Consider the following 25753-nt stretch of genomic DNA (forward strand, 5'->3'; position numbering starts at 1 on the left):
GCTGGATGGTGAGTGAAGTTGTTGCGCTGGTAAGAACTTCGTTGGTACAGTAACCTCCAAGGCTTTGAAGAAACTCGCACGCTTAAGCTTCGTGAACGGAGAAGATGAGAACAGCAGAGATGAGGGTTTCGTTCTTTGGAAGGTCAGAGAAAGAAGAAGGAAATTTGGGAATTTTTTGAATGATAAGGTGGCCCGTGCGTGGGATGACCACCCCCTTTTATACAAGGGAAGGATCACGTGTAAAAGGCTCTTGGGAGACCCTCCACTCGAAATGTGAAACGACGGCTGGACAGTAGGCCAGGCCATTTAATGCGGTTCTCGTAGAGTGTACCGTCGCCACCCACGGCGTTCCACATATCAGACGCCTGCGAAAAGAATGGAATGCGAAGGGTTGTGGGGGAAGTCTAGAAGCCCCTACTGTGGTCTCCTGTATCTGACGTCATAGACCACGAGCAGGAGCTTGGGGGGCAGATGTACGCCCTGGTTTTCCCACGGGCTGTTTAGCAGGGCGAGCCTCGGATTAAACCTGATTTAGTCCGAGGCTCCCGCAGGCCGGAGGCTCTATTTCCAGGACGGGCCCTTGTCAGCTCGAGCGGGCCCTTGTCAGCTCGGATTTGTTGCCCCAGGAGCTGAGAATGACATCCGAAGGCCATGGACGGAGCAGCTCGGGTTATGAACTGCTCCGGTCGCGAGCTTCTAAGGCAGCTCCGACCCTATGGGAAGTCAACACGCAAGATAAACGTGCATATTCTTGCCATCACGTGTCCGATATCCCCCTGACTTCTCGGACACGCAGCAGGAACGTGCGTATTCAGACACCCACAGACGGGTTGGGCCGTGCGGCCCATTATCTCCTTCCATACTGATTAGACCACACTTGTGTGTCAGGTTTAGGAATTAATCATGAATGTCACAGATTTGATATGACAAATGGTAAGGTCACGGGATGACCTCCCTACCAACTTCCAGGTGCCTTCTCCTATAAATAAGGAGACCCTGGGAATTGATAGGGGTTGGAAAAAATAGTCTTTAAAGAACTATATACTTTGTAAACCAAATACCCAGAGAATATCAATAATATTGACTAGTGGAGTAGAAGGATTTTAACCTTCGAACCACTTAAAAACGGGTATTGAGTCACCTAGTTCTGGCACAAAGATTTCATATCTGTGACGGTTCTATTTTTAGTACTAATCTCTTTCTCTTCTTCTCTTAATTACCTGTTGCCGAAGAACCGCGTCAACATAAACCAACCAAAACTCCAATTGAGCTTAGAGACAAAAGATAAATGTTTGAAAGAAGTCAAGCTGACAAAGTGTAATGACCCACTAATCTAGACTATTTGGACCATTAACGAAGCTATACATAAAATCCTTAAAAGAACTTACATTTGCGAAAATACCATAATTTATTAAGTAACTTATAAAAAATAAGAGTTACTTTACAAAGTAAATACCAAAACGGATATGGGATCCCATTGTCTTTAAAACAAAAACATAATTTAAAATAATAAAACATTACATAATTAGTGCGGAAAATACATATAAAAAGACATAAAACCGAAACTACATCCTCGAATCGATTAACGCTCGGCCCCTTGACTCCATTCATCATCGATACACATCCTCCAAGCGTCACGAATCTTACCGCCTCTAAAGCTTATTTTCCTGCACATAAAACAAAAAGGAATGAGCCTAATGCCCAGCAAGGAAAATCTAACACATAGTCATATACACAATTTCATAAGAAAAACATAAAGACTTAACATAATACATATAACATACACTTATTATAATGGCCATTATTACTTGGGGTCCCATAGACTAAACAAGCATATGCCCATGGGATTAGTGGGGTCCTACTAGCTAAGTAGGTCATATGCCCATAACCCATTTGGGGTCTTGTTAGTCATATGGGTCATATGCCCAAGCCTACAAACATACATGCATACATATCATAACACATTTAACAACATAAAACATAAGATAACATAAGCATATAACATATTGATTCTAGCCTATTTTCCTTACCAAAGTTACCGGGATAAAATGGACTGAGTTGGGACTTTTTGGAACACTCCTAAAACCATAATGAACAAGAGTGAGTCTAAAGAAAGGAGATGAAATGAAAGAGAATAGGAAGACTAAACCATTTAAAAGAAAATATGCTTACCACAACTTAAGTGCTTAAGAACTTGGATTCCCTAACCAAAATAAGAATGAGGTTAGGAAATTGAGTAGAAGACTAAGAGAAAGGAAACATAATACAAAAAGGAACTAGAGTTTTGGTTACCTCAATGATTTGCAAGATCAATCTAACCTCCACCGAAATACTATAGAACTCACTTCCCAAAGTGTTTGATAAGCTTATGATGTTTAAGCTTATAGTTTTTCCCCAAACCAGGTGTTTACACTCTCACACTCACTTAACACTAGCAGCTTCTGAACTTAGAGCAAATGGTGAATAATGGCTGGGTACTAGGTCCTATTTATAGAGTTTGGGAATGAAAGTATCTTGATTTTACTTGAATAAAAATAATGGCTTTTTAGATGAAAATCATTTGAATAATCGTTCAGCAGAGGCTGAAGACTAGTTCAAAAGATGTTGGACTGTTGAAGGAGTTTGAATGGCTGAGAGGAAATGAATTCAAAAACATTTGAAAACATACTGGAGGAGGCGATATATCGCCCCCTGTAGGTGATATATCGCCTGGGCCAGTATGCCCGAGGCGACCGTGCATCGTTTCGTGTTTTCCGTATCTACGTGCTGCGATATATCGCCCCCTATAGCTGCGATATATCGGCACATGCTGAATATTTAAACACGAAATTACACATTTTTAGCTAATTTTGAATGGAGTAAACAGCCTTGACTAAGCCCTCAACGAACTCAAAGCTGCTGACTGACCCTATAACATTCAAACTTTACCCTTATTTAATTTAATCCTCCAAAATACTTAATCCTTAATTACCATTCATAACATGTGCTTAAAATCCTATTGGTTGATGTCTAAACCTTATAATATAATAAATATAATCCTTAATATCAGTCACATAATCAAACCTTAGGTTATACTTAATATTCTTAAACTATAGGTTAAACTTAGAAAATCTATAAGTACTACTATGAGTGTCCAAATAATTCCCGGTCTGAACCAAAAATCCATGGTAACAAAGATAATACTAAACATACTATAATGCTACTAACAATTTAGCTAAGTAAAGTTCTTGGACTCTACACAAAGGGAGATGCCAACAGTTGGTAGGGAAACTTATCTACCTCTCACATACCAAACTTGATATTATCTTTGCAGTAAGTCTAGTTAGTCAATATATGCATGATCCATGTCAAGGACATCTCAATGCAGTATACGAAATTCTGAGGTATCTCAAGCAAACCCCATGACAATGTATGTTCTTCAAAAAGACAACCGAGAGGAAGGTTGAAGTGTTCACAGATGCAGACTGGGCTGGGTCAGTTGATGATAGAAAGTCTACATCTGGGTATTGTACCATTGTATGGGGTAATGTGGTAACATGGCGAAGTCAAAAGCAAATAGTGGTTGCAAGAAGTAGCGCAAGAGAAGAATATAGAGTCATGGCTCATGGAGTGTGTGAAGCAATATGGATCAGACACTTATTAGGATAATTGAGGATTGAATATGAAGCTCCCATTCAGCAGCTTTAGTGTGATAATCAGTGTAATGCCCAAATTTCCCTAATATGGTTTAGTGCTTGGATTAGGGGGTCAGGAGGCAATAATTTAGTTAATTATGTGTTTATGTGTTATGATCATGTTATTGTTGGGGTTTTATGCCCTAATTAAAACTCAATTTATTTGTAGTCTCATTTTATTATCAATAAAATAATAGAAATCAATTTTTGACTTGGTCAATCACTTTACTCACGTGTTTTATTTTCGTGATTATTTGTTTAATATAAACTTCTATTAAATCTCGAGCATATAGTTAATCGTATATATAGTGACATAATCACAATTGAATATAAATATGATTATATGTTCAAATATAAGTTAGTCCTGAGATTAGTTAGTGCACAAGATTTACACTGACTTGCTAATCTATGATACGATCTACTTACACATTGCAGTGTTATGTTATTTCCAGAACATTAGCAAAGTAGATAAGATCGAATGTATTTGTTACATCATTCTTGACCGATATTGACAGTAGATAAGATAAGTAAACATACCGTTATTATATATTCTAGTCATATCATATAGGTGGCCATATGTCAATTCAATCTTAATTATAAGTGGTTAGTATTCTAACTGATTGTATTATTTGAGTTCATTGACTTGTTCATTACCAGCTTACCCTACGAACTAGCCCATACTTACATCTTGGGAACTCGGTAGTATAATTGAGTGGGAATGTTAATCATAGATATGAACATCTATAGCTTCGAATGAAGAAGTAATACGCTGTTTTTCTTTTAGTTTAGTTCAAGGTGCTAAATGATAGAGATCTCAATTTAGTGATTAATATTAGCTTTCTGAAATATCATTTACAATGAACTAAGTGTTTTAAGGATAAAACACAATGAGGGGTGTTGACCGCGTTTTTGTCCAACGACGTGTAGAAGTAAAAAACGACAAAAACCTTCAAGAGAAATAAACGACACTGACGATTTTTATAGTGGTTCAGCCCCAATGTGTTGGTAATAGCCTAATCCACTTAGATTTATGATTATAGATCTGCACTCAAGATCAGATGAACCTGAGTCAACTGAGTTTCTTCAGTGCAGATTACAAGAATACAAGAATTCTCTCAAATACAAGTACTCTCTCTAGAAAATAAGAATTTTTATCAAAAGTTCCCTTTATGATGCCATAAGCCTTGTATTTATAGGCTTAGGATCGTACAGATGATATCCCCCCATAATCGGGATATTTTGTTATTCTCATTATATTTAATTTACAATAATATTCAAAATATAACAGTACACTATATTCGTGGGATAAATGAGAGATTCCCGCGCAAGCCAAGACCGATTCTTGTTGAAACTATTTCTGGGATCTCGTGCGTAGCTTTGCTCTATCTAGTCGATCCATATCTCATCCAAGCTGGTTGACCACACCTTCACTGGGCAGACACGCACCTGACTAGGAAGACATGCACTTGGCTGGGCAGTCGTGCACCTGACTGGGCAGTCATGCACTTGGCTGGGCAGACATGCACTTGGCTGGTCGGACATGGTCATGACTGGTCAGACCTGGTCATGACTGGTAGGACAAGTTCATGCCTGGGCAGACAAACATGTGACTGGTCGGACATGGTCATGCATGGGCAGACAAACATGTGACTGGTCGGACATGGTCATGACTAGGCAGACAAACACATGACTGGTCGGACATGGTCATGCCTGGGCAGACAAACATGTGACTGGCCAGTCAAAATTCTTCACTGGTCTACCGGGTCTGTAACGCCCTGGCTACCCCAGAACAGTTACGGTGAACGGTGGACCGGAAATTTGACTCACTACCTGAGTCCTTTGGTCAAAAACGTGCTCTAAGTGTAATTAACAGGTTAAGGCATAAAACCAATAAAAAAGAAATGGAGATTTTTATTACAAACTGCTCTGCAGAGCTAAACAAAACGTTTACAAGCTGTTCTCAGTACAAAAAGGTCACTACTGTTGTGAAGTTACAATTCCGCCGACCTAAGCGGCAAAAATAGGGTAAACCCCCTAGTTCCTCTGAGAACACCTTGACCGTGGTGGTCAAGCGGCTGCATATGTACACACCACCACATCAGCTCTCCACTCAAGGCTAGGTGAGCTTCTCTTTCCCTTTACCTGCACCACATAGCACCCATGAGCCAAGGCCCAGCAAGAAAACATAACACTTTATATAACATTATCAAATGATTATCATTATAATCACACTGAGCGTAAAGCTTTCAAACAAATGGGTAAACACCACATGAGGTTCTGATAAACCACACTGAGTGACTGCCATGCAAGTCACTAATTCAGATGGAAGAGTGGCTGATGGGTAAGCCACTAGCCTTCAACAGGTTCTGGTAACCACACTGAGTGACTGCCATGCAAGTCACTAATTCAGATGGGAGAGTGGCTGATGGGTAAGCCACTAGCCTCCAAGCGCTTATTTCATTCATCGACCCTCGGGGTCGGTCTGGCATTAATGCTCTCTGAGCCATTCAATGCTGGTGATCTATCAGATCAAAACTTGTTGGCTTGCGTGACACACGCTAAGGCCGTCCTGACTAATAAGCCAGCTCAAAGTGATCAGTGCCCAGTACCACCCCCGAACCTGACTAATAAGTCACAGCTTCACAGTTGATACTAGCACCCTTGCCAAACCTGACTAATAAGTCAGTGCCATGCACAAATGAGCAACATATGATAAGCATTCTATATTCAATCCATGTCCATATTTTCACAATCACATGCCTCATGTATATCCACGCATGTCATATTTGGGGTGCAGTTTTCTTACCTCTGGTTCGAGCAAGAACGAATAAAAGAACAACCCTGAGAACGATCGACTTTTTGGTCCTTTAGCGGTTATCTGGTCATAACCAAATCATGGGATTCCATCAATAAAATGAATAATAAAAGGTTCCCAAACCAAAACCTAACCTCCGGGACCTCAAACACTACTCAACCGGGTAGTAGGTTCAATCCCGAGGCCTTAGGCTTGCATCCCCGAGCCAAAAAGCTCTCTTTGGCCAAAAATGCCTTAAGGGCCGCGGCCCTCCTTGGCCATGCCGCGGCCCGCCCCTCAAACAGAGGCGCCTGAACCCAGCAGCTCCCAAGGGCCGCGGCACACCCTGGCCATGCCGCGGCGCAACGCCCATTTCAGCCAAAACCCCTGTTTTTCTTCCTTTGCGTTTTCCCTTGAAACCAACCTTTCAAACCCAATTTAAACACCACCCAAACCTCTCTCAAACACCCATTAAAACCCCTAAAAAACACTCAAACTCTCCCTCATCATAACCCAAGTAAAACACCTCAAGAACTCCCTTTAATTCCAATTTTTCCACACCTAAATCAAGAGCTGAAATCCATGAACGAAAACAGAGCAAAACCAGTAAAAATAATGATCAAAGCTTACCTCAAGCTTGGTATTGAACCCTCTCCAATAGCTGAACTATGTCTACAACCTCAACCTCCAAGTTTCCTAGCTTATTTCCACACCTTGAGCTCAAAACTCCAAAGAGGAAGAAGAGAGAAATGAACCTACGGGAAGGAGAAGAAGCAAAACTCTGTTTTGGGTTCTGTTTTCCAGCCATCCATACATCATATATATCCTAAACACAAATGACCATTATACCCCTAGGTATAATAAAGCTTCTAAAACCAACTCAAGGGCATTTTTGACATTTTCCACCTACACCGTCAATGATAATTAACGCTTCCCAATTCTCGCTAATCTCAATATTCTCAAACACCAATATTTCACATTCCGTTACCCTTTAATACCCGGTAACACTCTAAACATTAAAAGCACCCCGAGACTCACCCCGAGCCCCGAGCTTAAGCCCGTTATGACCAAACCGATATTTAACATTCCTTGATCGTCTCATGCCAAATAGCTCGAACAAACCCACATTATAATGTGGTCTCAAATTATATCACCAACATGTGAATAAATAATCAATTTACCCTCAACGGGTCAAATTACCATCACACCCCTGTATAAAGAAATATGGACACATATGCATGCATTTCACATCATATCATAATATAATCAACATATACATGCATTTAATCAATTAATAACATAATTAAGCAAGTACGGCCCTCCCGGCCTACTGTTCACGCCGTTAAATACATCGGAGAATTCAGGGCATTACAAGGTCACTCATAAGCCAGATCACCCAACCATTCCTTGTCATTTGTCATTTCTATTGCCACGTCATCGAACTCCAATTTTTGGGGATAACATTTGCCCCCCAAGTTTATTATATGATATACTCACATAATAAACTTTTCTTCTAGCAAAATGCTTTTGAGGTCATCCAAAAGCTTCCATTCGGTCGATAACTTTCACGTAATCCCACGATTGAACTTGTCTTTTGATTTCTTCAAATTATATTTTTTGATCTTGTGGTAGTATCCCATGAGTAAGAAAACATGTTTGTGCCCCATGTCCTTGAGATTTATTGTCCTTTTGGACCTTATAGTTAATTGGTCATTATTTTTTCTAACCATTCGGACAATGGGTATGCCCCAAGCTGCTCGGACGCGAAAGATTTAGTCTTGAATTTCTATGCCCACCGATCGGTCACCTTGATGCCCCTCGGACACCTTGATGCTCCTCGGACATGCACACCACCATCCGCCAAAACGCGCCCAACTGCTCAGACGAATACCCCCCACACCGCTCGGATGCAGCCAGCTACTCGGACTAGCCTCCAGCCGATCGGACACCACAACATCCGCCCAGCTATCACGTGCATCTGCTCGGACTAGTCCTCAAGCCGATCGGACATCACGGCATCCGCCCAGCCATCACGCGCATCTGCTCGGACTAGCCTCCAGCCGATCGGCCATCACCATCCGCTCGGACAGCAGGCGCAACTTCTCGGCATTCTCGGACATACCCGATGCAGCCACTCGGGCATACACACCCGTCCGATCGGTCATGTGTACTGCTCAGACACATGAATGCCCCCAAGCAATTTAGACATCAAAGTCTCTTTTTCCTCATGCACTCTATATTCTTACTTCTTAAAAAATGTTTATCTAAGTAGTAAAAATAAATATTTTTTTGTTGAACTGATTGATTTGTTTAATTCACTCCAGGGACTCATCGATGTTATTCATGCTAAACAGCAGAGTTTCCTACTCGATCGGTGATACATGCTTAGCCGACCAGGGAAGTTGTATCTGCTCTCCCGACCAGGAAAACTTTGCACCTGATCAGCTAAACCTTGTACCCGGCTAGTAGTTTGCTCTTTATTCTTGTGAAGACAATTGTTGCTTAGCAGCTTTGATATTTCTCTCTTACAGCTGAGTTGTTGGCATTTATACTTTACTTTTCTTTGTTAACTTAAAACATTCTAAGTCTTTTTTAGACTTAAAAAGTTATAAGTTTTTTTAGAATAGTAAAGTCACTCTGGTGTATGTCTTATATCTTCGCATGAGTACTTAGTTTTCTAACTTAAAAATTATAGACATTTCATAAGTCCATACTAAGTATACTTTCTCACACTCTTATTGCTCTAATATTTTATGAGCATAATGTTTATTGTCACACGAATATTTGCTCCTAACTTGAAATTTTAAAAAATTCCAAGTTAAATAAGCTTTGTCAAACAAGTTAGCTTAATGACCTTTTTGGACTTCAAAAATTTACAAGTCAGCCTAAAAACAGATATATTAACTCGTGCTCTTATTTCATGTGTTAAATTATATACGAGCATACCCCATGTGCCCCCCAATCAATCGAGGGTTGAAAGATCTTGGGTCACTTGCTACTTGACCGAATCTGTTCGAGCAGTTAATTACTCGTGAAACACATAGAATATATGGAAAATATTCGAGCAGTTGAACACTGCTTGAACGTATCGACCAGTTGAACACTATTCGATTTTACCGACCAGTTGAACACTGCTCGGATAACTAACACACATGCATATTTGTAGCAAGAATTGACCACGCTGCGCGTAGTCTCTTTTATTACTCATAAATTAAAAAGGACAAAACATGTCTAATAATGAGTCTTAAACAACCAAAATTGTTCAAAAATAAAATGACTGGTTAGCAAATAACCAGCTCATAAACCAAACTTAAATAACAAGTCAAACAACTCGAAATCAAGCTACCACTCTGAAAGCGGTATTTAGAAATAATATATCCTCCGATGCTCACCACTCCAGTGGTTTCTGATCCTAGCACTCCCGCTCAGCATACCTCTCCCTTGCTTCGTTGCTATCCTCAACTAAGTGTGGAACCTCCACATATAGTGTCCAAGGTAAAGTCCGCAGGTCCGAGCTGCAAGGGTGGAGATCTTTGTCATCTGAAACCAAGATTGCTGCTGCCTCCTTCTCCTTGGGGTGTCTCTGCCTGGCACTTCCTCAACTTGCCCCACCAGAGAAGAAATTCTATCTTGTCCTTGAGGTGATTGCATTCATTCGTTTCATGACCATAATCTCCATGGAAACGACAAAACTTATTCATATCTCTCTTCCTCATCTCTTTCCTGATGGGTGGAGGTTTCTTGTAGGGAACCTCTTCATGACTAGCAAGATATATTTCCGCTCGGCTTGCCGAGAGAGTGGTGTAGTTAGTGAACAGAGGCTCATACTTGGTTGGCTTTTCATTTGAACTCAACTTTACTTTATTTTCCTCATGGTGGTCAGACCTGTTATTTCCACGTTTCTTTCCACCATCCTTAGGAGAGTCCGTTGATCCGCCCGGATTGTTTATGCCATTCTCCTCTTTCTCGATTGCATCATCCAATTTCATATACTTATTTGCTCAGTCAATAAATTGTTGAAGTGTTGAAATTGGATTTCTATGTATGCTATCCCACAAAGGGCTCCGATAAGTTATCCCAGCGGATATTGCAACCATCTTCCCCTCGTATCCTACAGCAGTTGCTCTATTGGCTTCTCTCATGAATCTCTGTATATAATTCTTTAGAGACTCATGTGTTTCCTTGTTTGATATCTGCCAAGAGGTTGGAACACACTGGTGGAGTCCGGGCAGTGTTGAATTGTCTACAAAACTCATTCTTGAATGCTTCCTAAGAGGTAATGAAGTTTGGCTTAAACTTCCAATACCATTTCTGGGCAGTATCCGACAATGTAGTTGGGAAAACTCTACACTGATAATCGTCACTTACTCCGAGCAATTCCATATGGTCCTCGAACTTCCCAACATGTCTGATGGAATCTACCTTTTCTGTATATATTGGCAGAACTAGTGCTTTATATTTTGCCAGCGGCTGGGCTGCTCTAACCCGGGCACAAAATGGGTTGCCACTCCGATGGTCTATCTGTAACGCCCTACTACCTTAGAGCCGTTACTAAGTGAGTTTAAAAACGAAATTGTGCATTTAGTTGACTCTAAGTGGTTTCTAAAACCAAAAGTGTGAATAAATCAGAGTTTAAGGCTGTACTCTTCGAAAATGATTAGTTTCATTGAAAACGTTAAATGTAAAACATCTGGGATCCCAAAGTAAGGTTTACAAAATATTTACAACTCAAAAATAGATTTACACTTGATCAGTTATCAAAAGAATGATTTAATACAGCCATATGCAAAATGCCCCCAACCAAAGCAGTCGGGCAGGCCGAACATGTACGCGCCGCCCCCACGCTCTCCATACTCATGGCCGGTTGACTGACTCCTTGCTTTTACCTGCCACACGGAGCACCCGTGAGCCGAAGCCCAGCAAGAAAACCCAAAAAGTACATAACATATGCAAATCAAATAGTTGGCATAATTCACTGATACATAGGAAAACCATCATAATAAACAAGTACGGCCAAGCCGCCCCCGAGGCCTTACCAAAGCCTGGGGTTTCGGTTTTCACTGCGAGGATAACTCATGTATCCCTTGGGTCCCACCCTGAATATAAGCATCCCATGTGCTGTGTGTTACTTTCGGCCCCACGGCCGTACCCGGCCTACGCCGCACTCGGCCCTTGCCGTTCATTTCATCATAATCACACATATAGTACATTCAAAATAATCATTCACACACATCATGATTCATTTAAGGTTAAACATTTGCACATAATACAATCTGGGCCATGCCTTACAATCACACGGTGGGGCCATGCCCTATTCTCGGGTGTTACGGTTTTCTTACCTTTAGATTCAGTAGCCTTGATCAACCTGACTCCTTGAGCACGATCTTACCCGAGCCCTAGCGCTTACCTAAGCAAAATCCACAAATCAAAGTCACCACCAATCCTCAAGTCCAAAACCTAGCCTCGGGACTAATCCCGAGCCCCCGGGAAGTCCTAGATCCCCAAAACAAAGTGGCGGAATCGAGCCCCGAACCCTAGGTCAAAATCCCTTCACAAAAGCCCAAAAATCCCCTCTGTGAACAGTGCAGCGCTACAACGCTCAAAAGGTAGCGCTGTAGCGCTACAAGCAGAACCACCCTCACCAGACAGGGGCTAGCGCTACAGCGCCCCCTGCCTAGCGCTGTAGCGCTAGCTGCAGTAGACCAAAACCAAAAATCGCATCTTGCGATTTTCTTCCCCCATTTCGAACCCAAACTTGTCCAACTCTTTCCCAAGCCCAAAAACAAACTTATATACACCACACACTCATCCCAAGCACCCCATGAACTCAATCCCAAGCTCAAGCAACCCACAATTCAAAATCTAACCCAATGAACCCAAAAACCAGAAAATCACTCAAACAACAAGGATAGGGTCTTAGAAATCGTACCGTGGGTGGAATTTCGACCTTGAACTGAACCCTAGACCTCCTTGGCTTGCACCTTCACAACCTTGACCTGTTTTCCCCAAAAACCCCATCCATTTAGCTCAAAAATACAGCTCAAAACCAGCAAAACCCTAAAACCGAAAATCTCAAGAACTTACCTCAAATCTCTGATTTGATCTTGCTAATCTCTTGCCAATCCTCAAGCCTAGCTTAGGATCCTTGATGCTCAGCTAACCCTAGCTTCCCACTGAGCTTAACCTCAAGAAAAATCAAGTGAAATGGTTGGGAGAGCCACAAACCGAATCTTCAAAGCCAAACCCTTCAGTTTTCCCTCTCTTCCTTCTTTCTTTCTTTCAGCCTATCCTTTTCTCTAAAAAAATCCACCAAGTATAAAGACCTTCTTTATTTTCTCTCTTACAAGCCTAATGACCAAAATGCCCTCCCTTACTAATTATAAACCTTTATGTCCATAAAGGGCATTTTAGTCATATTACCCAAATTCCCACTAATTCCTCAAGTGTTCCTAATAATTCCCGCTCGCTACTCAATACCGGATTAATCATCAAATATATTCCCAGATTCTCAATTAAACTCCCCAGGCTTAACCCAAGCCTGGCACAGGTTCCCGCTTTGACTTTCCGCTAACCCGCTCATTCTAAGATCGTCTCGAGTCATAGATCACAGGTATCAACATAGTCATGCCCAACATGGCCAAATTACAAACATGCTCAATCAGGTCTACATGCATACTAATTCACGTAGTCATGCATCACAATTAATCACATAATTATATAACGTGCATTAAATCATAATCATGCATAAAACTCATAAAAGACACACACAGAATTCCTTTATGCCCTCTAGGTACACTATCCCAGGCCCCAAGCCTTAATACCGAATTTGGGGTCGTTACACTATCCCATCTATCCCGGAAGGTCGTTTTGACAAACCTTGCACTGCAGCTGTTAGCATGTCAAGTTGGGCTTGGATGGCTGGTGCAACTGATGAAGTTCCAAGGTCTTGACCGCCTGGTTGGGCATTACCATCTGGTGCACTGTCGTCAAGTATTTCTACTTGACTGGCAGGGCGGTTCAGATTTTGCCCTTCGACCGGGGCGGTCCTCCTATTGTTGGTGATAACGTCCCTCAGATCCTTCCGGGAAGCATTCTCTCCTACCCGATCGAATACCATACTTTTTGATTTTTCAGAGGGCTTACTACGCGGGACTTGCGCTCTCCCACTACGCTGCTGGGTGGGGTGTAGTGGAGGCCTTTCGGTACGCCCCGGGCAGTCCTTTCCTCGTTGTTGGTCATTGCCCTCCTTTTCCTTTGACTGGTCGGTGTGATGACTATCAGCCTCATCACGACCATGCCCATCTTTGAATTGTGAAGTCCTCTTATCTAGAGGAGTCTTGGTCTGATCCTGCTTGGGTGGAGTCTTTTTACTACCCGATTGGTGACTCCCTGATCTAGAAGTCTCTGATCGGTGGCTCCTGGAGGGGGTTCTAGAGTGCTCCCTTTGCGTCGAGGCAGTTCTGGATCGGTCTCCATCATCTTCCCGACCAGGGGGGTTACTCCTGCTTTTGTCCGGTCCTCGAGAATCGGCTCTGTCAGTGGTCCTCCGACCAGCATTATTATTTCTTGCTCCCTGGGTGGCTGCTCGTGCTGCGGCTTGAGCATTGGCTTGGGCCAATTGGGTAGCCGCTTCTAGAGCAAGTGCTGCTTCATGATGTCTCCGGTCGACTTCCTCCTGTCGCTGTCTGAGCTCTTCGCTCTTGGCCTCCATATCGCGTCTTTGCTGCTCTAACACAGCTCTCTGCTTGGCCATCTCTTCAGCGAAAGACTCCTGCCGAGCATTGAATTGCATCATCTCCTCTTGGAAAGTGCCTATTGCTTCCTGGAGTTGTTCAACTTCTGGAGTGGTCTCCTCGAGAAACACCCTGGGCTCAGTCTCTGGGTTTTGCGGTCCAGGCTCTTCTGATCTAGCAGGCTCCTTTGACGTGCCTGCCTTTTTGGATGCCACATTGGTATTCTTGGGCGCCATTTCGATATGATAGTCGTGTGCTTCTTCTCTTCAGGCTCTCAATGAAAGCACCAAAATGTTGATCGCGTTTTTTGCCAACGACGTGTAGACGTCAAAAACGACAAAAACCTTCAAGAGAAATAAACGACACGTGCGATGACTCTGGTTCGCTCAGGCATCGCGGCATGAGTGAGCATGCCGCGGCCCGTGTCCTCCAACAGGGAGGGCTTTGCCCTCCGACCAAGTAGCGGGTTGTGACCCTAAATGGGAAAAAAATAGGGAAGTTAAGATTTTTAGCTCGGGAACTCAAATGCTAAGGTGTCATCAACACAAATCAATTTTTTTTTATTTTTTATAAAATGGATGATAATATAATAAAAAAATAAAAAAGCTAAAACCAATTTCTCATTCATAGAATCAACACTTTTGAGTAAATACTCCCATTATAGCAACTTCATCACATATATACTAATTCAAAAACTAAAATTTCACACTTATATAATAGATCCACATAAAGAGAAACAAGGAAAACCACTTATTGGTGGAAGGACATGTCTTTTTTCAGACTATATTATTCTTTAATCAAATCATATAAAATAGAGAGAGTTATTTGTTAGAAATACTTACAACAGTTTAGGGAGAAAAATAACATTAATAACTGTTAATAAGGAATCAATGAGTCATAAAAAATAGGTGACATATAGTTAAAAGTTAACAATGAATCAAATAATGATCAAAGATATTTGACATATAGTCAAAAACATAAAATATTCGGCATGCATTCAGTCAATATGAAGATATTCGTCCAATACAGAAAAATTAGTGACATTTAAGTGAAAAGATCTCACACACACTAGAAAGTGTGATCTAAAATGACATTTAGCCTGAACATTTGTGCAGATCAAATTTTAAAAGACATTTTTTGTTTTGGAAGAAATACATACTCGAAAAAATATTGCCCCATGATTGAGATCATTTTATATAGGGAATTTACTTTTTTGGAATCTTTATTTTTGCAAAATATTATTTTAGGATCTTCTATTTTCAATAATGCTCATATAATATCATGTATTTTGCAAACATAAATATTTTGTATTATAAATAATAAAATTTTGTCAATATGACCATACTGTCAACAATTATATATAATTTGTAGCTAGTGTGATTGAGAGTAATTTGATTAAATTGGTAAAATTTTATTAATTAAATTTGAGTTTAGGTTACCAAATATGTACGATTTTAAAATACAAGGTACCAAATATGTACGATTTTAAAATGAAGGATACCAAATGAGCATTATTTGTAAACACATAATACCAAAATGATACTTTACAAAAATACATAATATCAAATAGTTGCCTACCTTTTCATATACCTTTTTATATATGGATAAATCTTCTGCTTTTGTTATAATTTTTCTCCCTTTCACGCTTCTTGAAAACTCTCTTGGCTTCACACCGAGGAAAGTTCTCTAGATCAAAGTAATGTGATGCTATATCTACTAACATGCGTACACCACTCTTTCGTAAAGTAAAATTGGAAAAAGAGATGAGCCGATGCTACTCTAAACTAAAGCATCTTTGATGGAATTTCAAATTAGTAATGTATTACTAAAATATAGTTCACTTTATAAAAAAGTTGCTCTAATAATGTGACAAAAGTTGTGCTAAATTTGGTACATGCTAAAAATTGTGCTAAATTTAGCACACATTATAGTATAATGTATATTTTGTAACACCATAAATACTATACTTTTTAATTTATTTTTATTATTGTAGTATTATTTTTATCTATGAGTAATAGATGCTAGATTTTTTACTTAATTATTTTATTATTTTATTTAACTATCAATAATAAAATATAAAAAAAAGCATTACTTTTGTATATTTTCAATAGCTATCAAACATCTCCATTAGAGATGGTTAACTAATAGATTTAGTTGTTTCCTTGTGTCCAAAATGGTGTACCATCCATGTATTATATTTAGGCTATTTATAATTTTTGCTCCTGAATTATGATCTATATTTTATTATGTTTCTTATTTTTTTCGGGTTGTTAAAAATTCTCTCAAATTATTTACTGTGTTGTAAAGTGAGACTTCTGTCTAATTTTGTCCAATGCGGCTAACAATATGCTGATGCATATTGGCCACATCAACGCCACATTTGTATTTAAAAATATTAAAAATCTTTTTTTTATTAAAAATTAACAAATTTAAAATAAATCATAATTTATAAAAAGAAAAGTTAATTTTCTAAAATTTGATTTAATTTAAATTATTTTTAGTGTAATGATTTTATTTTAAATTTATTAATTTTTAATAATTTTAAATTACACATGTGGTGCTAACATGGTCAGAACAAATCAATAAAGAAACGGCCACGTCAGCATACTGTTAGTCACATTTGACAAAGTTGAATGAAAATCTCACTTTACAATAGTGTGAATAGTTTCGTAGAAATTTTTAAAGATCCGAAAAAATTCGAAAGCACAATAATATATATGTCGTAGTTTCACGAAAAAAAATCCTAAATTGCATTATATATATATAGATAAAAGGAATTTGCACCCCATGAAATCAACATTGACACAACCTTTGGGCATAAGCCAAAAATACTTTGCCTCGAAGTTTATCCAATAAATAATGTTTGTTTTGAGTAGTTGAGTTGCTTTGGAAAGTATAAATAAACTTAAGATGAAGGTAATATTAAACTCTTGTGTACAAAATAATTCACTCTATCTTTAAAATACATGTGAAACCACACAAATTATTAACTTTAACCCCTTAAAATTTAAACTAAACATATAAATGGATTTAAATTCTCATTCCCACTTTTACTTTATCCGTACCAAACATCCCTAAGTTTGATCAACAAGCATACACACGTGGCACATTGAAGCATTGAATATTATCCCTAAAATGAAATAAGAGCTTTTGTCTGAGTAGTAAGTTTGTTTGTATTCGAAGACGAAAAGAAATATCTCAATTTTGTGTGAAAGTTTGGGAAACTTCAGTGCCGTTGCCTTTCTCACCCGAAACCCTAATGAAACGAGCCCCGGTCGACGACCTCGGCGGAGCCGCCATCAATGGCAGCTTGAAGAAACCTGTCTTCCTCACCAAAGCTCAACGCGAGCAATTAGCCCTCCAGCGCCGCCAAGACGAGTTCGAGGACCAAAAACGCCGCCAGCACTTGCTTCTTACCCAAGCTCGCTCCGGTTCTCCCTCTTCCTCCGCCGCCGTCGCCCCAAACAATAATGACCATCACAAACCCTCCGATTATGATCGCCGCGACCGTGACAGAGACAGAGACCGGGACCGGGATCGAGACAGAGATAGGGATAGGGAGAGGGAGAGGGATAGGGATAGGGATAGAGACCGAGATAGAGAGAGAGATAGGGATAGGGATAGAGACAGGGACCGCGAGCGGGACAGGGAACGGGAAAGAGACCGGTCGGGCCGTGAGTCGGACCGGCGTAATAGAGAGAGGGAACGAGAAGATGAGACCAAGGGACGAGATCGCGCTCGCGTAGAGAAATTGGCAGAGAGAGAGCGTGATAAGGAGCTTGAAGCGATCAAAGAGCAGTATCTTGGATCGAAGAAGCCTAAGAAGAGGGTTATTAAGCCGAGTGAGAAGTTTAGGTTCTCTTTCGATTGGGAGAACACTGAGGACACTTCCCGGGACATGAATGCTCTCTACCAGAATCCTCACGAGGCTCAGCTTTTGTTTGGAAGAGGTTTTCGGGCTGGCATGGACCGGCGTGAGCAGAAGAAGCTTGCTGCCAAGAATGAGAAGGATCTTAGGGATGAGATTCGAAAGAAGGAGGGTATTGAGGAGAGGCCCGAGGAGGCTGCTGCTCAGAAGCTCAAGGAGGAGGCTGCTGATCTCTATGATACGTTTGACATGAGAGTTGATCGCCATTGGAGTGAGAAGAAGCTTGAAGAGATGACTGAGAGAGATTGGAGGATATTCAGAGAGGACTTCAATATTTCATACAAGGGTTCGAGGATACCTCGGCCAATGAGGAGTTGGCCAGAGAGTAAATTGAATCCTGATCTGCTCAAGGCCGTGGAGAGAGCCGGTTACAAGAAGCCATCGCCGATTCAAATGGCGGCGATTCCACTCGGCCTTCAACAGCGTGATGTTATTGGAATTGCTGAGACTGGTTCTGGTAAGACTGCTGCTTTTGTTCTTCCTATGTTGACTTACATTTCGAGGTTACCCCCAATAAGCGAAGAGAATGAGGCTGAGGGACCTTATGCTGTTGTCATGGCACCCACTCGTGAGCTTGCTCAGCAGATTGAGGATGAGACTATGAAGTTCGCTCATTACATGGGCATCAAAGTGGTCTCCATTGTAGGTGGGCAGTCTATTGAAGAGCAGGGCTTTAAGATCAGACAGGGGTGTGAGGTTGTGATTGCTACTCCAGGGCGTTTAATTGATTGCTTGGAGAGGCGTTATGCTGTTCTAAATCAGTGTAACTATGTTGTTCTTGATGAGGCTGATCGAATGATTGATATGGGTTTTGAGCCTCAGGTTGTGGGTGTCTTGGATGCTATGCCTTCGAGCAATTTAAAACCAGAGAATGAAGATGAAGAGCTTGATGAGAAAAGGATCTATAGAACAACTTACATGTTTAGTGCCACCATGCCCCCTGCTGTGGAGCGGCTTGCGAGAAAGTACTTGAGAAATCCTGTTGTTGTCACTATTGGTACTGCTGGAAAGGCCACTGAGTTGATCACCCAGAATGTGATGATGACTAAGGAATCTGAGAAGTTTAGTAGATTGCAGAGGTTGCTCGACGAGCTCGGTGATAAGACTGCCATTGTTTTTGTTAACACGAAGAAGAATGCTGATAGTGTGGCCAAGAATTTGGACAGGGCTGGCTATCGTGTGACGACTTTGCATGGTGGAAAATCACAAGAACAGAGAGAAATAAGCCTTGAAGGGTTTCGAACCAAGAGATATAATGTTCTTGTTGCTACAGATGTTGCTGGGCGTGGTATTGACATACCTGACGTTGCTCATGTCATTAACTATGACATGCCCGGAAATATTGAGATGTACACTCATCGTATTGGGCGTACTGGTCGTGCAGGGAAGACTGGAATTGCTTCCACGTTCTTAACTATGCACGATACTGATGTCTTTTATGATCTCAAGCAAATGCTCATTTCGAGTAACAGTCCTGTGCCACATGAACTGGCGAAACACGAGGCCTCAAAGTTCAAGCCGGGAAGCATTCCTGATAGACCACCTAGGCGTAATGACACTGTTTTTGCTCATTAAGATCACCAGTGATTTAGTGGATTATACATCTATGCTTACTGTTTCAAGCAAGGAACTAATACTGCTCTCAAAGTGGTAATCAATGTTTTGTTATTTCCTTTTGTGGGTATTGTTGTTTCATAGTTTAAAGAGTCCAATATCGACAGTAGTTGAAATAAATTTACTGTTAAGATTTGAACATTTGATTCCTTTCCATAGTTATATTCTTATGCAGCATGAACTTTTAAATACTTAGTTGTCTGCTTTTCCCTACCAATCTTATATTTCCTTATTTCATGTGTGATTATGCCAAGCAAACAAGTGATTAGTTAGTATTCCTATTAGTAATGCATCTAATACTTTCATGAGGTAGATTAGTTGATTATGCATTCAGTAGAGATGTTTATTGTTTTCGTTTTCAGTCCTAATTCTTTTGGTTTGGCATCCTCATTTACATTTTGTGTAGAGATATTTAGGTGTGTTCTTCATCAATTGTCGAAGTACTAAGTACTGTAACTACTACTACCATGGATCTCTCTTGTTATACTTACAAGGCCATTTTGTTTCATGTGTTTATTTTGTCTGTAGGAGCAAACATGACAAATTGAATGTTGAGATAAACATTACTAGACGTAATGATCTGTCATTCCTCATGATTGGGAGTAGGAATCCTTGCAGCTAAGCTAACTCACTAACTTCTCGTACATATGTATTGTTTACACTTTACAACTTATTTCTCTCATTAAAGTTTTTTACTTGTGTAAATAGTGCTAGTGTATGTTGTAGGATTAGAAATCATTCTACAACTGAGAAACTTTTCTTATAGGCATGAGTGGTCTTACTAAATTTTGCCAGTTATATCTGTACACTGTTTTTGTCCGAGGAATAAGCAGTCTAAAGAATTGTGCTTTTGTTTCTGTTTTCAATTAGTTGAAAAAGAAATCAGTCATTTATAGTTTAAAAGGAAGATTGCCTTTGTAGGTGAATACCTTGTTTCAAACTCGATGTTGCGAAGTCATTATGGTGATGAGTAATGATACGTGCACTCAAAATATACAACCAAACAGTGATGTGGCAGTTTAGCCTAACCAATCATATTTATTAAAACTGGTACCACTATTTTAAAAGTCATTGTTTTTACAGTGTGTCTCAGTTTTAATAAATGTGATTGACTAGACTAAACTGCCACATCATTGTGCGTAATGTTTGGATGTATATTTTAGGTGCACAAATCATTATTTATTTTAAAAAACAGTGACACGTTACTGTGTATAATGTTTGAGTGCATATTTTGAGTGTACATATCATTACTCTTATGGTGATTTATGAGATATAAAGACTTGGGGCTAGCTCAAGTGTGAGTGTGAGTGTGAGCATTCAAATCTCCATTGTAAATAAATATATAAAAAGATATGAAGGGGTAAGGTGTTGGTGGATACAATATTATGATATGGTTTAGATTTAGTTATTGCAAGTTGGCTTTGGTGTCTTATTTATTGAGTATTTGAATCACTATAAAGACAACCACGATCATTTTAAATTTTACATTATGATGACAATGGATAGTTTTGCCCTTTTGGTAATTAGTTGTGGAATTTGCTTATATGGGTACACTACAATAGTGATTAAATATATTTTTAGTATTTTTGACACATAAATTAGTTGCAATTTTAATTTTTTTTACAAACAGTTTGTTGTACGCGTGCATGTTTCAATATTTATACTAAGTGTTCAATAGACTATTTAAATCTTTATTTTGACATTCTAAATTATCTTGAATTTCTTAACACATTATACACCTTAATATAAAAGAAATAGAGTTAAAACTTATCAAAATCCTGGAAATACTAAAAGTAATAGATTAAAAACAATCCCTACTAAAAATTTTTGTATGGTCTTTATTGGACAAAGAGGAAGATCAAATGGCATTTAGTGCTTCTTTGGCTTTAAAACTTACTTCCTCTTATACATTTCCTTTATAATACATTGAGTGTGATATTTAGAATGTTAGAGATATAAATGACGTGTTTAATTTTAGGTTAGTTCATACTTCAAAGTTATATGCATTAGAGCAAATTTAATACATTAAATATTTGGGCTACGCAATTCTTCTTCTTAATAAATACTTAATTTTAAAACAGAAAAAGAAACTGCAAATGGGTTGAACTTGAAGTGGAAAAAAAAGAGACAAACAAACACAAAATTACACTCTCAAAAATTAGGATCAGAGATGTAGCAATTCTGAAAAAAATAAAAAAACATCAATTTAGTGATTTGGATAATGAAAATACACAGCAATCTGAAATTCACTGTAAATTCTCATATCCTTGGACACTTACAGACACCTATCATAACACTATACAATAACATTGCAATCCCCAGAAGTTGAAGTGTTAATAACTGAAAAATCAATGTTGAAGGATACCCTTTTTTTAGAGGAGAAAATCTTCATTACCCAAAGAAATACAAATTACAGTGACAGAAATCAGGATCAGGTAGAAGAAGAAGAAGAAGAAAAAATCAACAACCAAGAAGTGGCTCTAATTTAATACACAGCACACACAAACCCCATATGGTTATATTTTGATCATCATATATGATATCTTACAGAAGAACTTTTATGTTTTTGCTGAGATCCTCTAGTTTATTCAGCCTCAGTCTCTCACTTTCAGTCACCAGCTGACCAAAAGAAAAAAATGACATTAATCATACAAAGATTATGTAAATGTTATTATGAAGGGCTTCTTGGCAAAATAACTTATTTTTTAAAGTCATTTTGCACTTTAGTCTAGCTTTAATAATTCTTTGCAAAATGATTTATCATAATTTAGACAGTTAGTTGAAAATTTAGACAGGTGTTCGAAAAATTTAGACAACAGGTCGAATTTTAGACATGTTATTTTGCAAAAAAATTATCAAAAGTAGGCCAGAGTGCAAAATCACTTAAAAAATAGGTTTTTTCACAAATTTCTCTATTATGAAATCTTTTTCAAATAATGGGCTGATAATTTTTCTTATATGGGTCCCTTGCAAAATGAATTATTTTTTAAATAAATTTTGCATTCTAGCCTAATTTTAATAATTTTTTGTAAAATTCAAACAGTCGATCTAAAATTTTAGACAGCTAGTTGAAAAATTTAGACAACTGGTCAAATTTTAGATAGAGATTATTTTGCAAAAAATTATTAAAAGTAAACTAAAGTACAAAATTACTTAAAAAAAGATGTAAATTTTACTAATTTCTCCTCTTATATTTATATTCAAGTGAAGATGAAAATTTACCTCCATTAACTTTCCAACTAGTTGAGCTTTTTCTCTGTTCTTCTCATTATAAGCTTCAACAGCATCTCTGTATTCTTTCTCCTGCAACCAATAATAGAGAGTTAAAGAACTTTATATTTTTCTTTTGAAAAATAAATACTCTTTTGTAGGATTCATTTGGGGTATTTATTATGACAAATGATGAGCCATTAAAGACAAAGAAGAAATTGCACTCATGAATTTGGATGAAACAGCTTGCTGTACTATAAAATGATCAGCTTAGCTGCCAAGGTAATCATATTTATATATTATTGTGCACACATTGATTTGGAGTAGGTAGGAAGCCTAGATCATAAAATGATTTTTTTTAGTGGTTTTGTACTATGGTTTACTTTTGATAATATTTTGCAAAATGGTAGTCTAAAATTTGACCATTTGTCTAAATTTTTTGACTGACTGTTTAAAATTTTCGATCGATTATTTGAATTTTTTGACTAATTGTCTAAATTTTCGACTAGCTCCCTAAATTATATGAAATCATTTTGTAAAGAATTATTAAAACTATGTTAGATTGCAAAATGACTTTAAAAAATAGGTCATTTTGCCAAATGACCCTAATTTTAATAAGTTTAGTCTATAAAAATAAAATAAAATGATCATTAATATTAAGAGTCACACAACACTAGATTTGGAAATACATAATTAAATTAAAGTAGATTCAAATAAAGAATATAAAATTGGTATAAGTGGAATACCATCTCTTTGTGAAATTATCAATTTTTAAACTTGTTTATTAAACCATCAACATGATTATAAAAATAGTCATTTGGCAAAATGACCTATATTTTAAAGTCATTTTGCACTTTAGTCTAGTTTTAATAATAATTTACAAGATGACATCTCATAATTTAGACAGTTAGTCGAAAATTTAAATAGGTGGTCGAAAATTTTAGACAACTGGTCGAAAAATTTAGACAGCTGGTTGAATTGTAGACAGACTATTTTGCAAAAAATTATCAAAAGTAGGTCAGAGTGCAAAATCACTAAAAAAAAAAAAAAAAAAAAAAAAGTCATTTTCACTAATTTCTCAAATAAAAAATGGGATATTCCCTCTAATTTCATATTCTCTTATTATACTAATATCTTTGATGAGAATTAACATGAAATTAGGTAAAAACTCTAGAAGAAAATAAGTTGAAAAAAAAGGCAGTAAAATAGGCATCTCATAAATAAATAGTTTTTACCTTCTTCTGGCAGCTCAGCCCCAATGGCTTTAACTCTTTGTTAATCAAATCAACCTTCTTTCTAATCACTGCAATATCCTTCCTCATTGGATCTGTAAGTGCTTCAAGTTCCTACAAAACACATCAAATTAAGTTTTCAAAAGTAATTATTAATATGTTTCTTATCACCAAAAAACACAACACTTTCATCTTCACAAAAACATTAATTACCAATCTAAATATGTAGCTTTTCATGTTGTTTTATCACCACAAAACACAAGTATGAAAGTTTCATAGCCTAAAAAGTTCTTTAGCAGAGCTCATCTTCACAAAAACATTACCTACATAAACCATTTAGTGTATCTTTTTCTTTATTTTGGCCAAAAATTCAATACAAAAGCCAACACTTAGCATAATAAGATAGTAGATTTAATTAATCACTTACTCCGCGAATATCAGCCAATCTCTTAGTTGCTTCTTCAACTTTTCCCATCTGAGCTTGAACTTTCTCTCTAACCTCCATTTTCCTTCGCTCGATTTCCTCTTCCTTGGCTCGGAACATGGCCAGCGCAGACCTCGAAAGCTCCTCTTCTTTGTCCTCCTTTGTTGGGCTGGTGCCATTGCCGCTAACAATTCCTGAGTTTTTCACTTTTTGCATCTGTTGTTGCTGTTGCTGTGGTCTATTTGGTGTTGTCATTTTTCTTCTTCAAAATCTTTCAAAACAAAAAAGAAAAACTCTCTTCCTTACTTCTTTCTACTTTGTTTGTAGTCCTATTATTTTCCTCTTGGAATGAATACTAATGATAGCTATCTTTCTCCTGTTGAAGGTGGTTACAAAACAAAAGTTGGCTTTAAAGCTATGAAAACCAAATATAGAATTACACTAAGCCAAGCTTTGAAATTACCAAAATGCCCACTTTGCCATCATAAAGTGGATTTTACCTTTGTTGAATGAAGACCAAAACCTTTCCACCTTTACTCAAACGCTTGCTTAATGAGTACCCATTAAAAAAAAAAAATCAGTATGAGTTTAGTTTTGTATTGTATTGAAAATTATTGTACATTTTCATACTAGAAAATTATGGGACTTTTTGGTTGGATATAAGTTAGGTATACAGGCAAACTCAACCAACTACTGCAACTCTCAAAGTTTTGAGTATGGGGAGCCTTGTATTTTATTATACACAAAATTGTTTTTGGGCAACATATATTGTACTAGATCTGAATAAATGTTTCTTCTAATTCTTAAAATAAGTGAAAATTGGTTGAAAGGTCAAAAGGGTATTGGTAATTATCTTTTATTATTATTATTAGAGAAATTGGTGAAAATGACATCTTTTTTTTTTTAAGTGATGTTGCACTCTGTCATACTTTTGATAATTTTTTACAAAATGACTTCCGTCTAAAATTCAACTAGTTATTTAAAATTTTCGACCGCCTGTCTAAATTTTCAACTAGCTGTCTAAATTATGAGAGATTATTTTGTAAAGAATTATTAAAACTAGACTAGAATGCAAAATGACTTTAAAAAATAAGTCATTTTGCTAAGGGATTATTATTATTATTATTATTATTATTATTATTAT

General features: G+C 38.1%; 2 protein-coding genes across 2 annotated transcripts; one reads left to right on the forward strand and one right to left on the reverse strand.

Annotated features, from left to right (window-relative positions):
- Positions 1-17365: 17365 nt before the first annotated feature.
- LOC133789166 (DEAD-box ATP-dependent RNA helicase 21) lies at positions 17366-20594 on the forward strand. Its single transcript, XM_062226919.1, has 2 exons — positions 17366-19779; positions 20272-20594. The coding sequence occupies exon 1, from the start codon at positions 17461-17463 to the stop codon at positions 19702-19704; it is 2244 nt and encodes a 747-aa protein (XP_062082903.1). The 5' UTR covers positions 17366-17460; the 3' UTR covers positions 19705-19779; positions 20272-20594.
- A 1424-nt stretch (positions 20595-22018) lies between these two features.
- On the reverse strand, positions 22019-25002 carry LOC133789167 (uncharacterized). Its single transcript, XM_062226920.1, has 4 exons — positions 24613-25002; positions 24189-24299; positions 22966-23046; positions 22019-22362 (listed from the first exon to the last, which is right to left on the reverse strand). Exons 1-4 carry the CDS (start codon positions 24862-24864, stop codon positions 22288-22290), a joined length of 519 nt encoding a protein of 172 aa, XP_062082904.1. The 5' UTR covers positions 24865-25002; the 3' UTR covers positions 22019-22287.
- Positions 25003-25753: the final 751 nt, after the last annotated feature.

Source organism: Humulus lupulus, chromosome 7, assembly GCF_963169125.1.
Source record: "Humulus lupulus chromosome 7, drHumLupu1.1, whole genome shotgun sequence".
In the NCBI taxonomy this organism is placed as follows: Eukaryota; Viridiplantae; Streptophyta; class Magnoliopsida; order Rosales; family Cannabaceae; genus Humulus; species Humulus lupulus.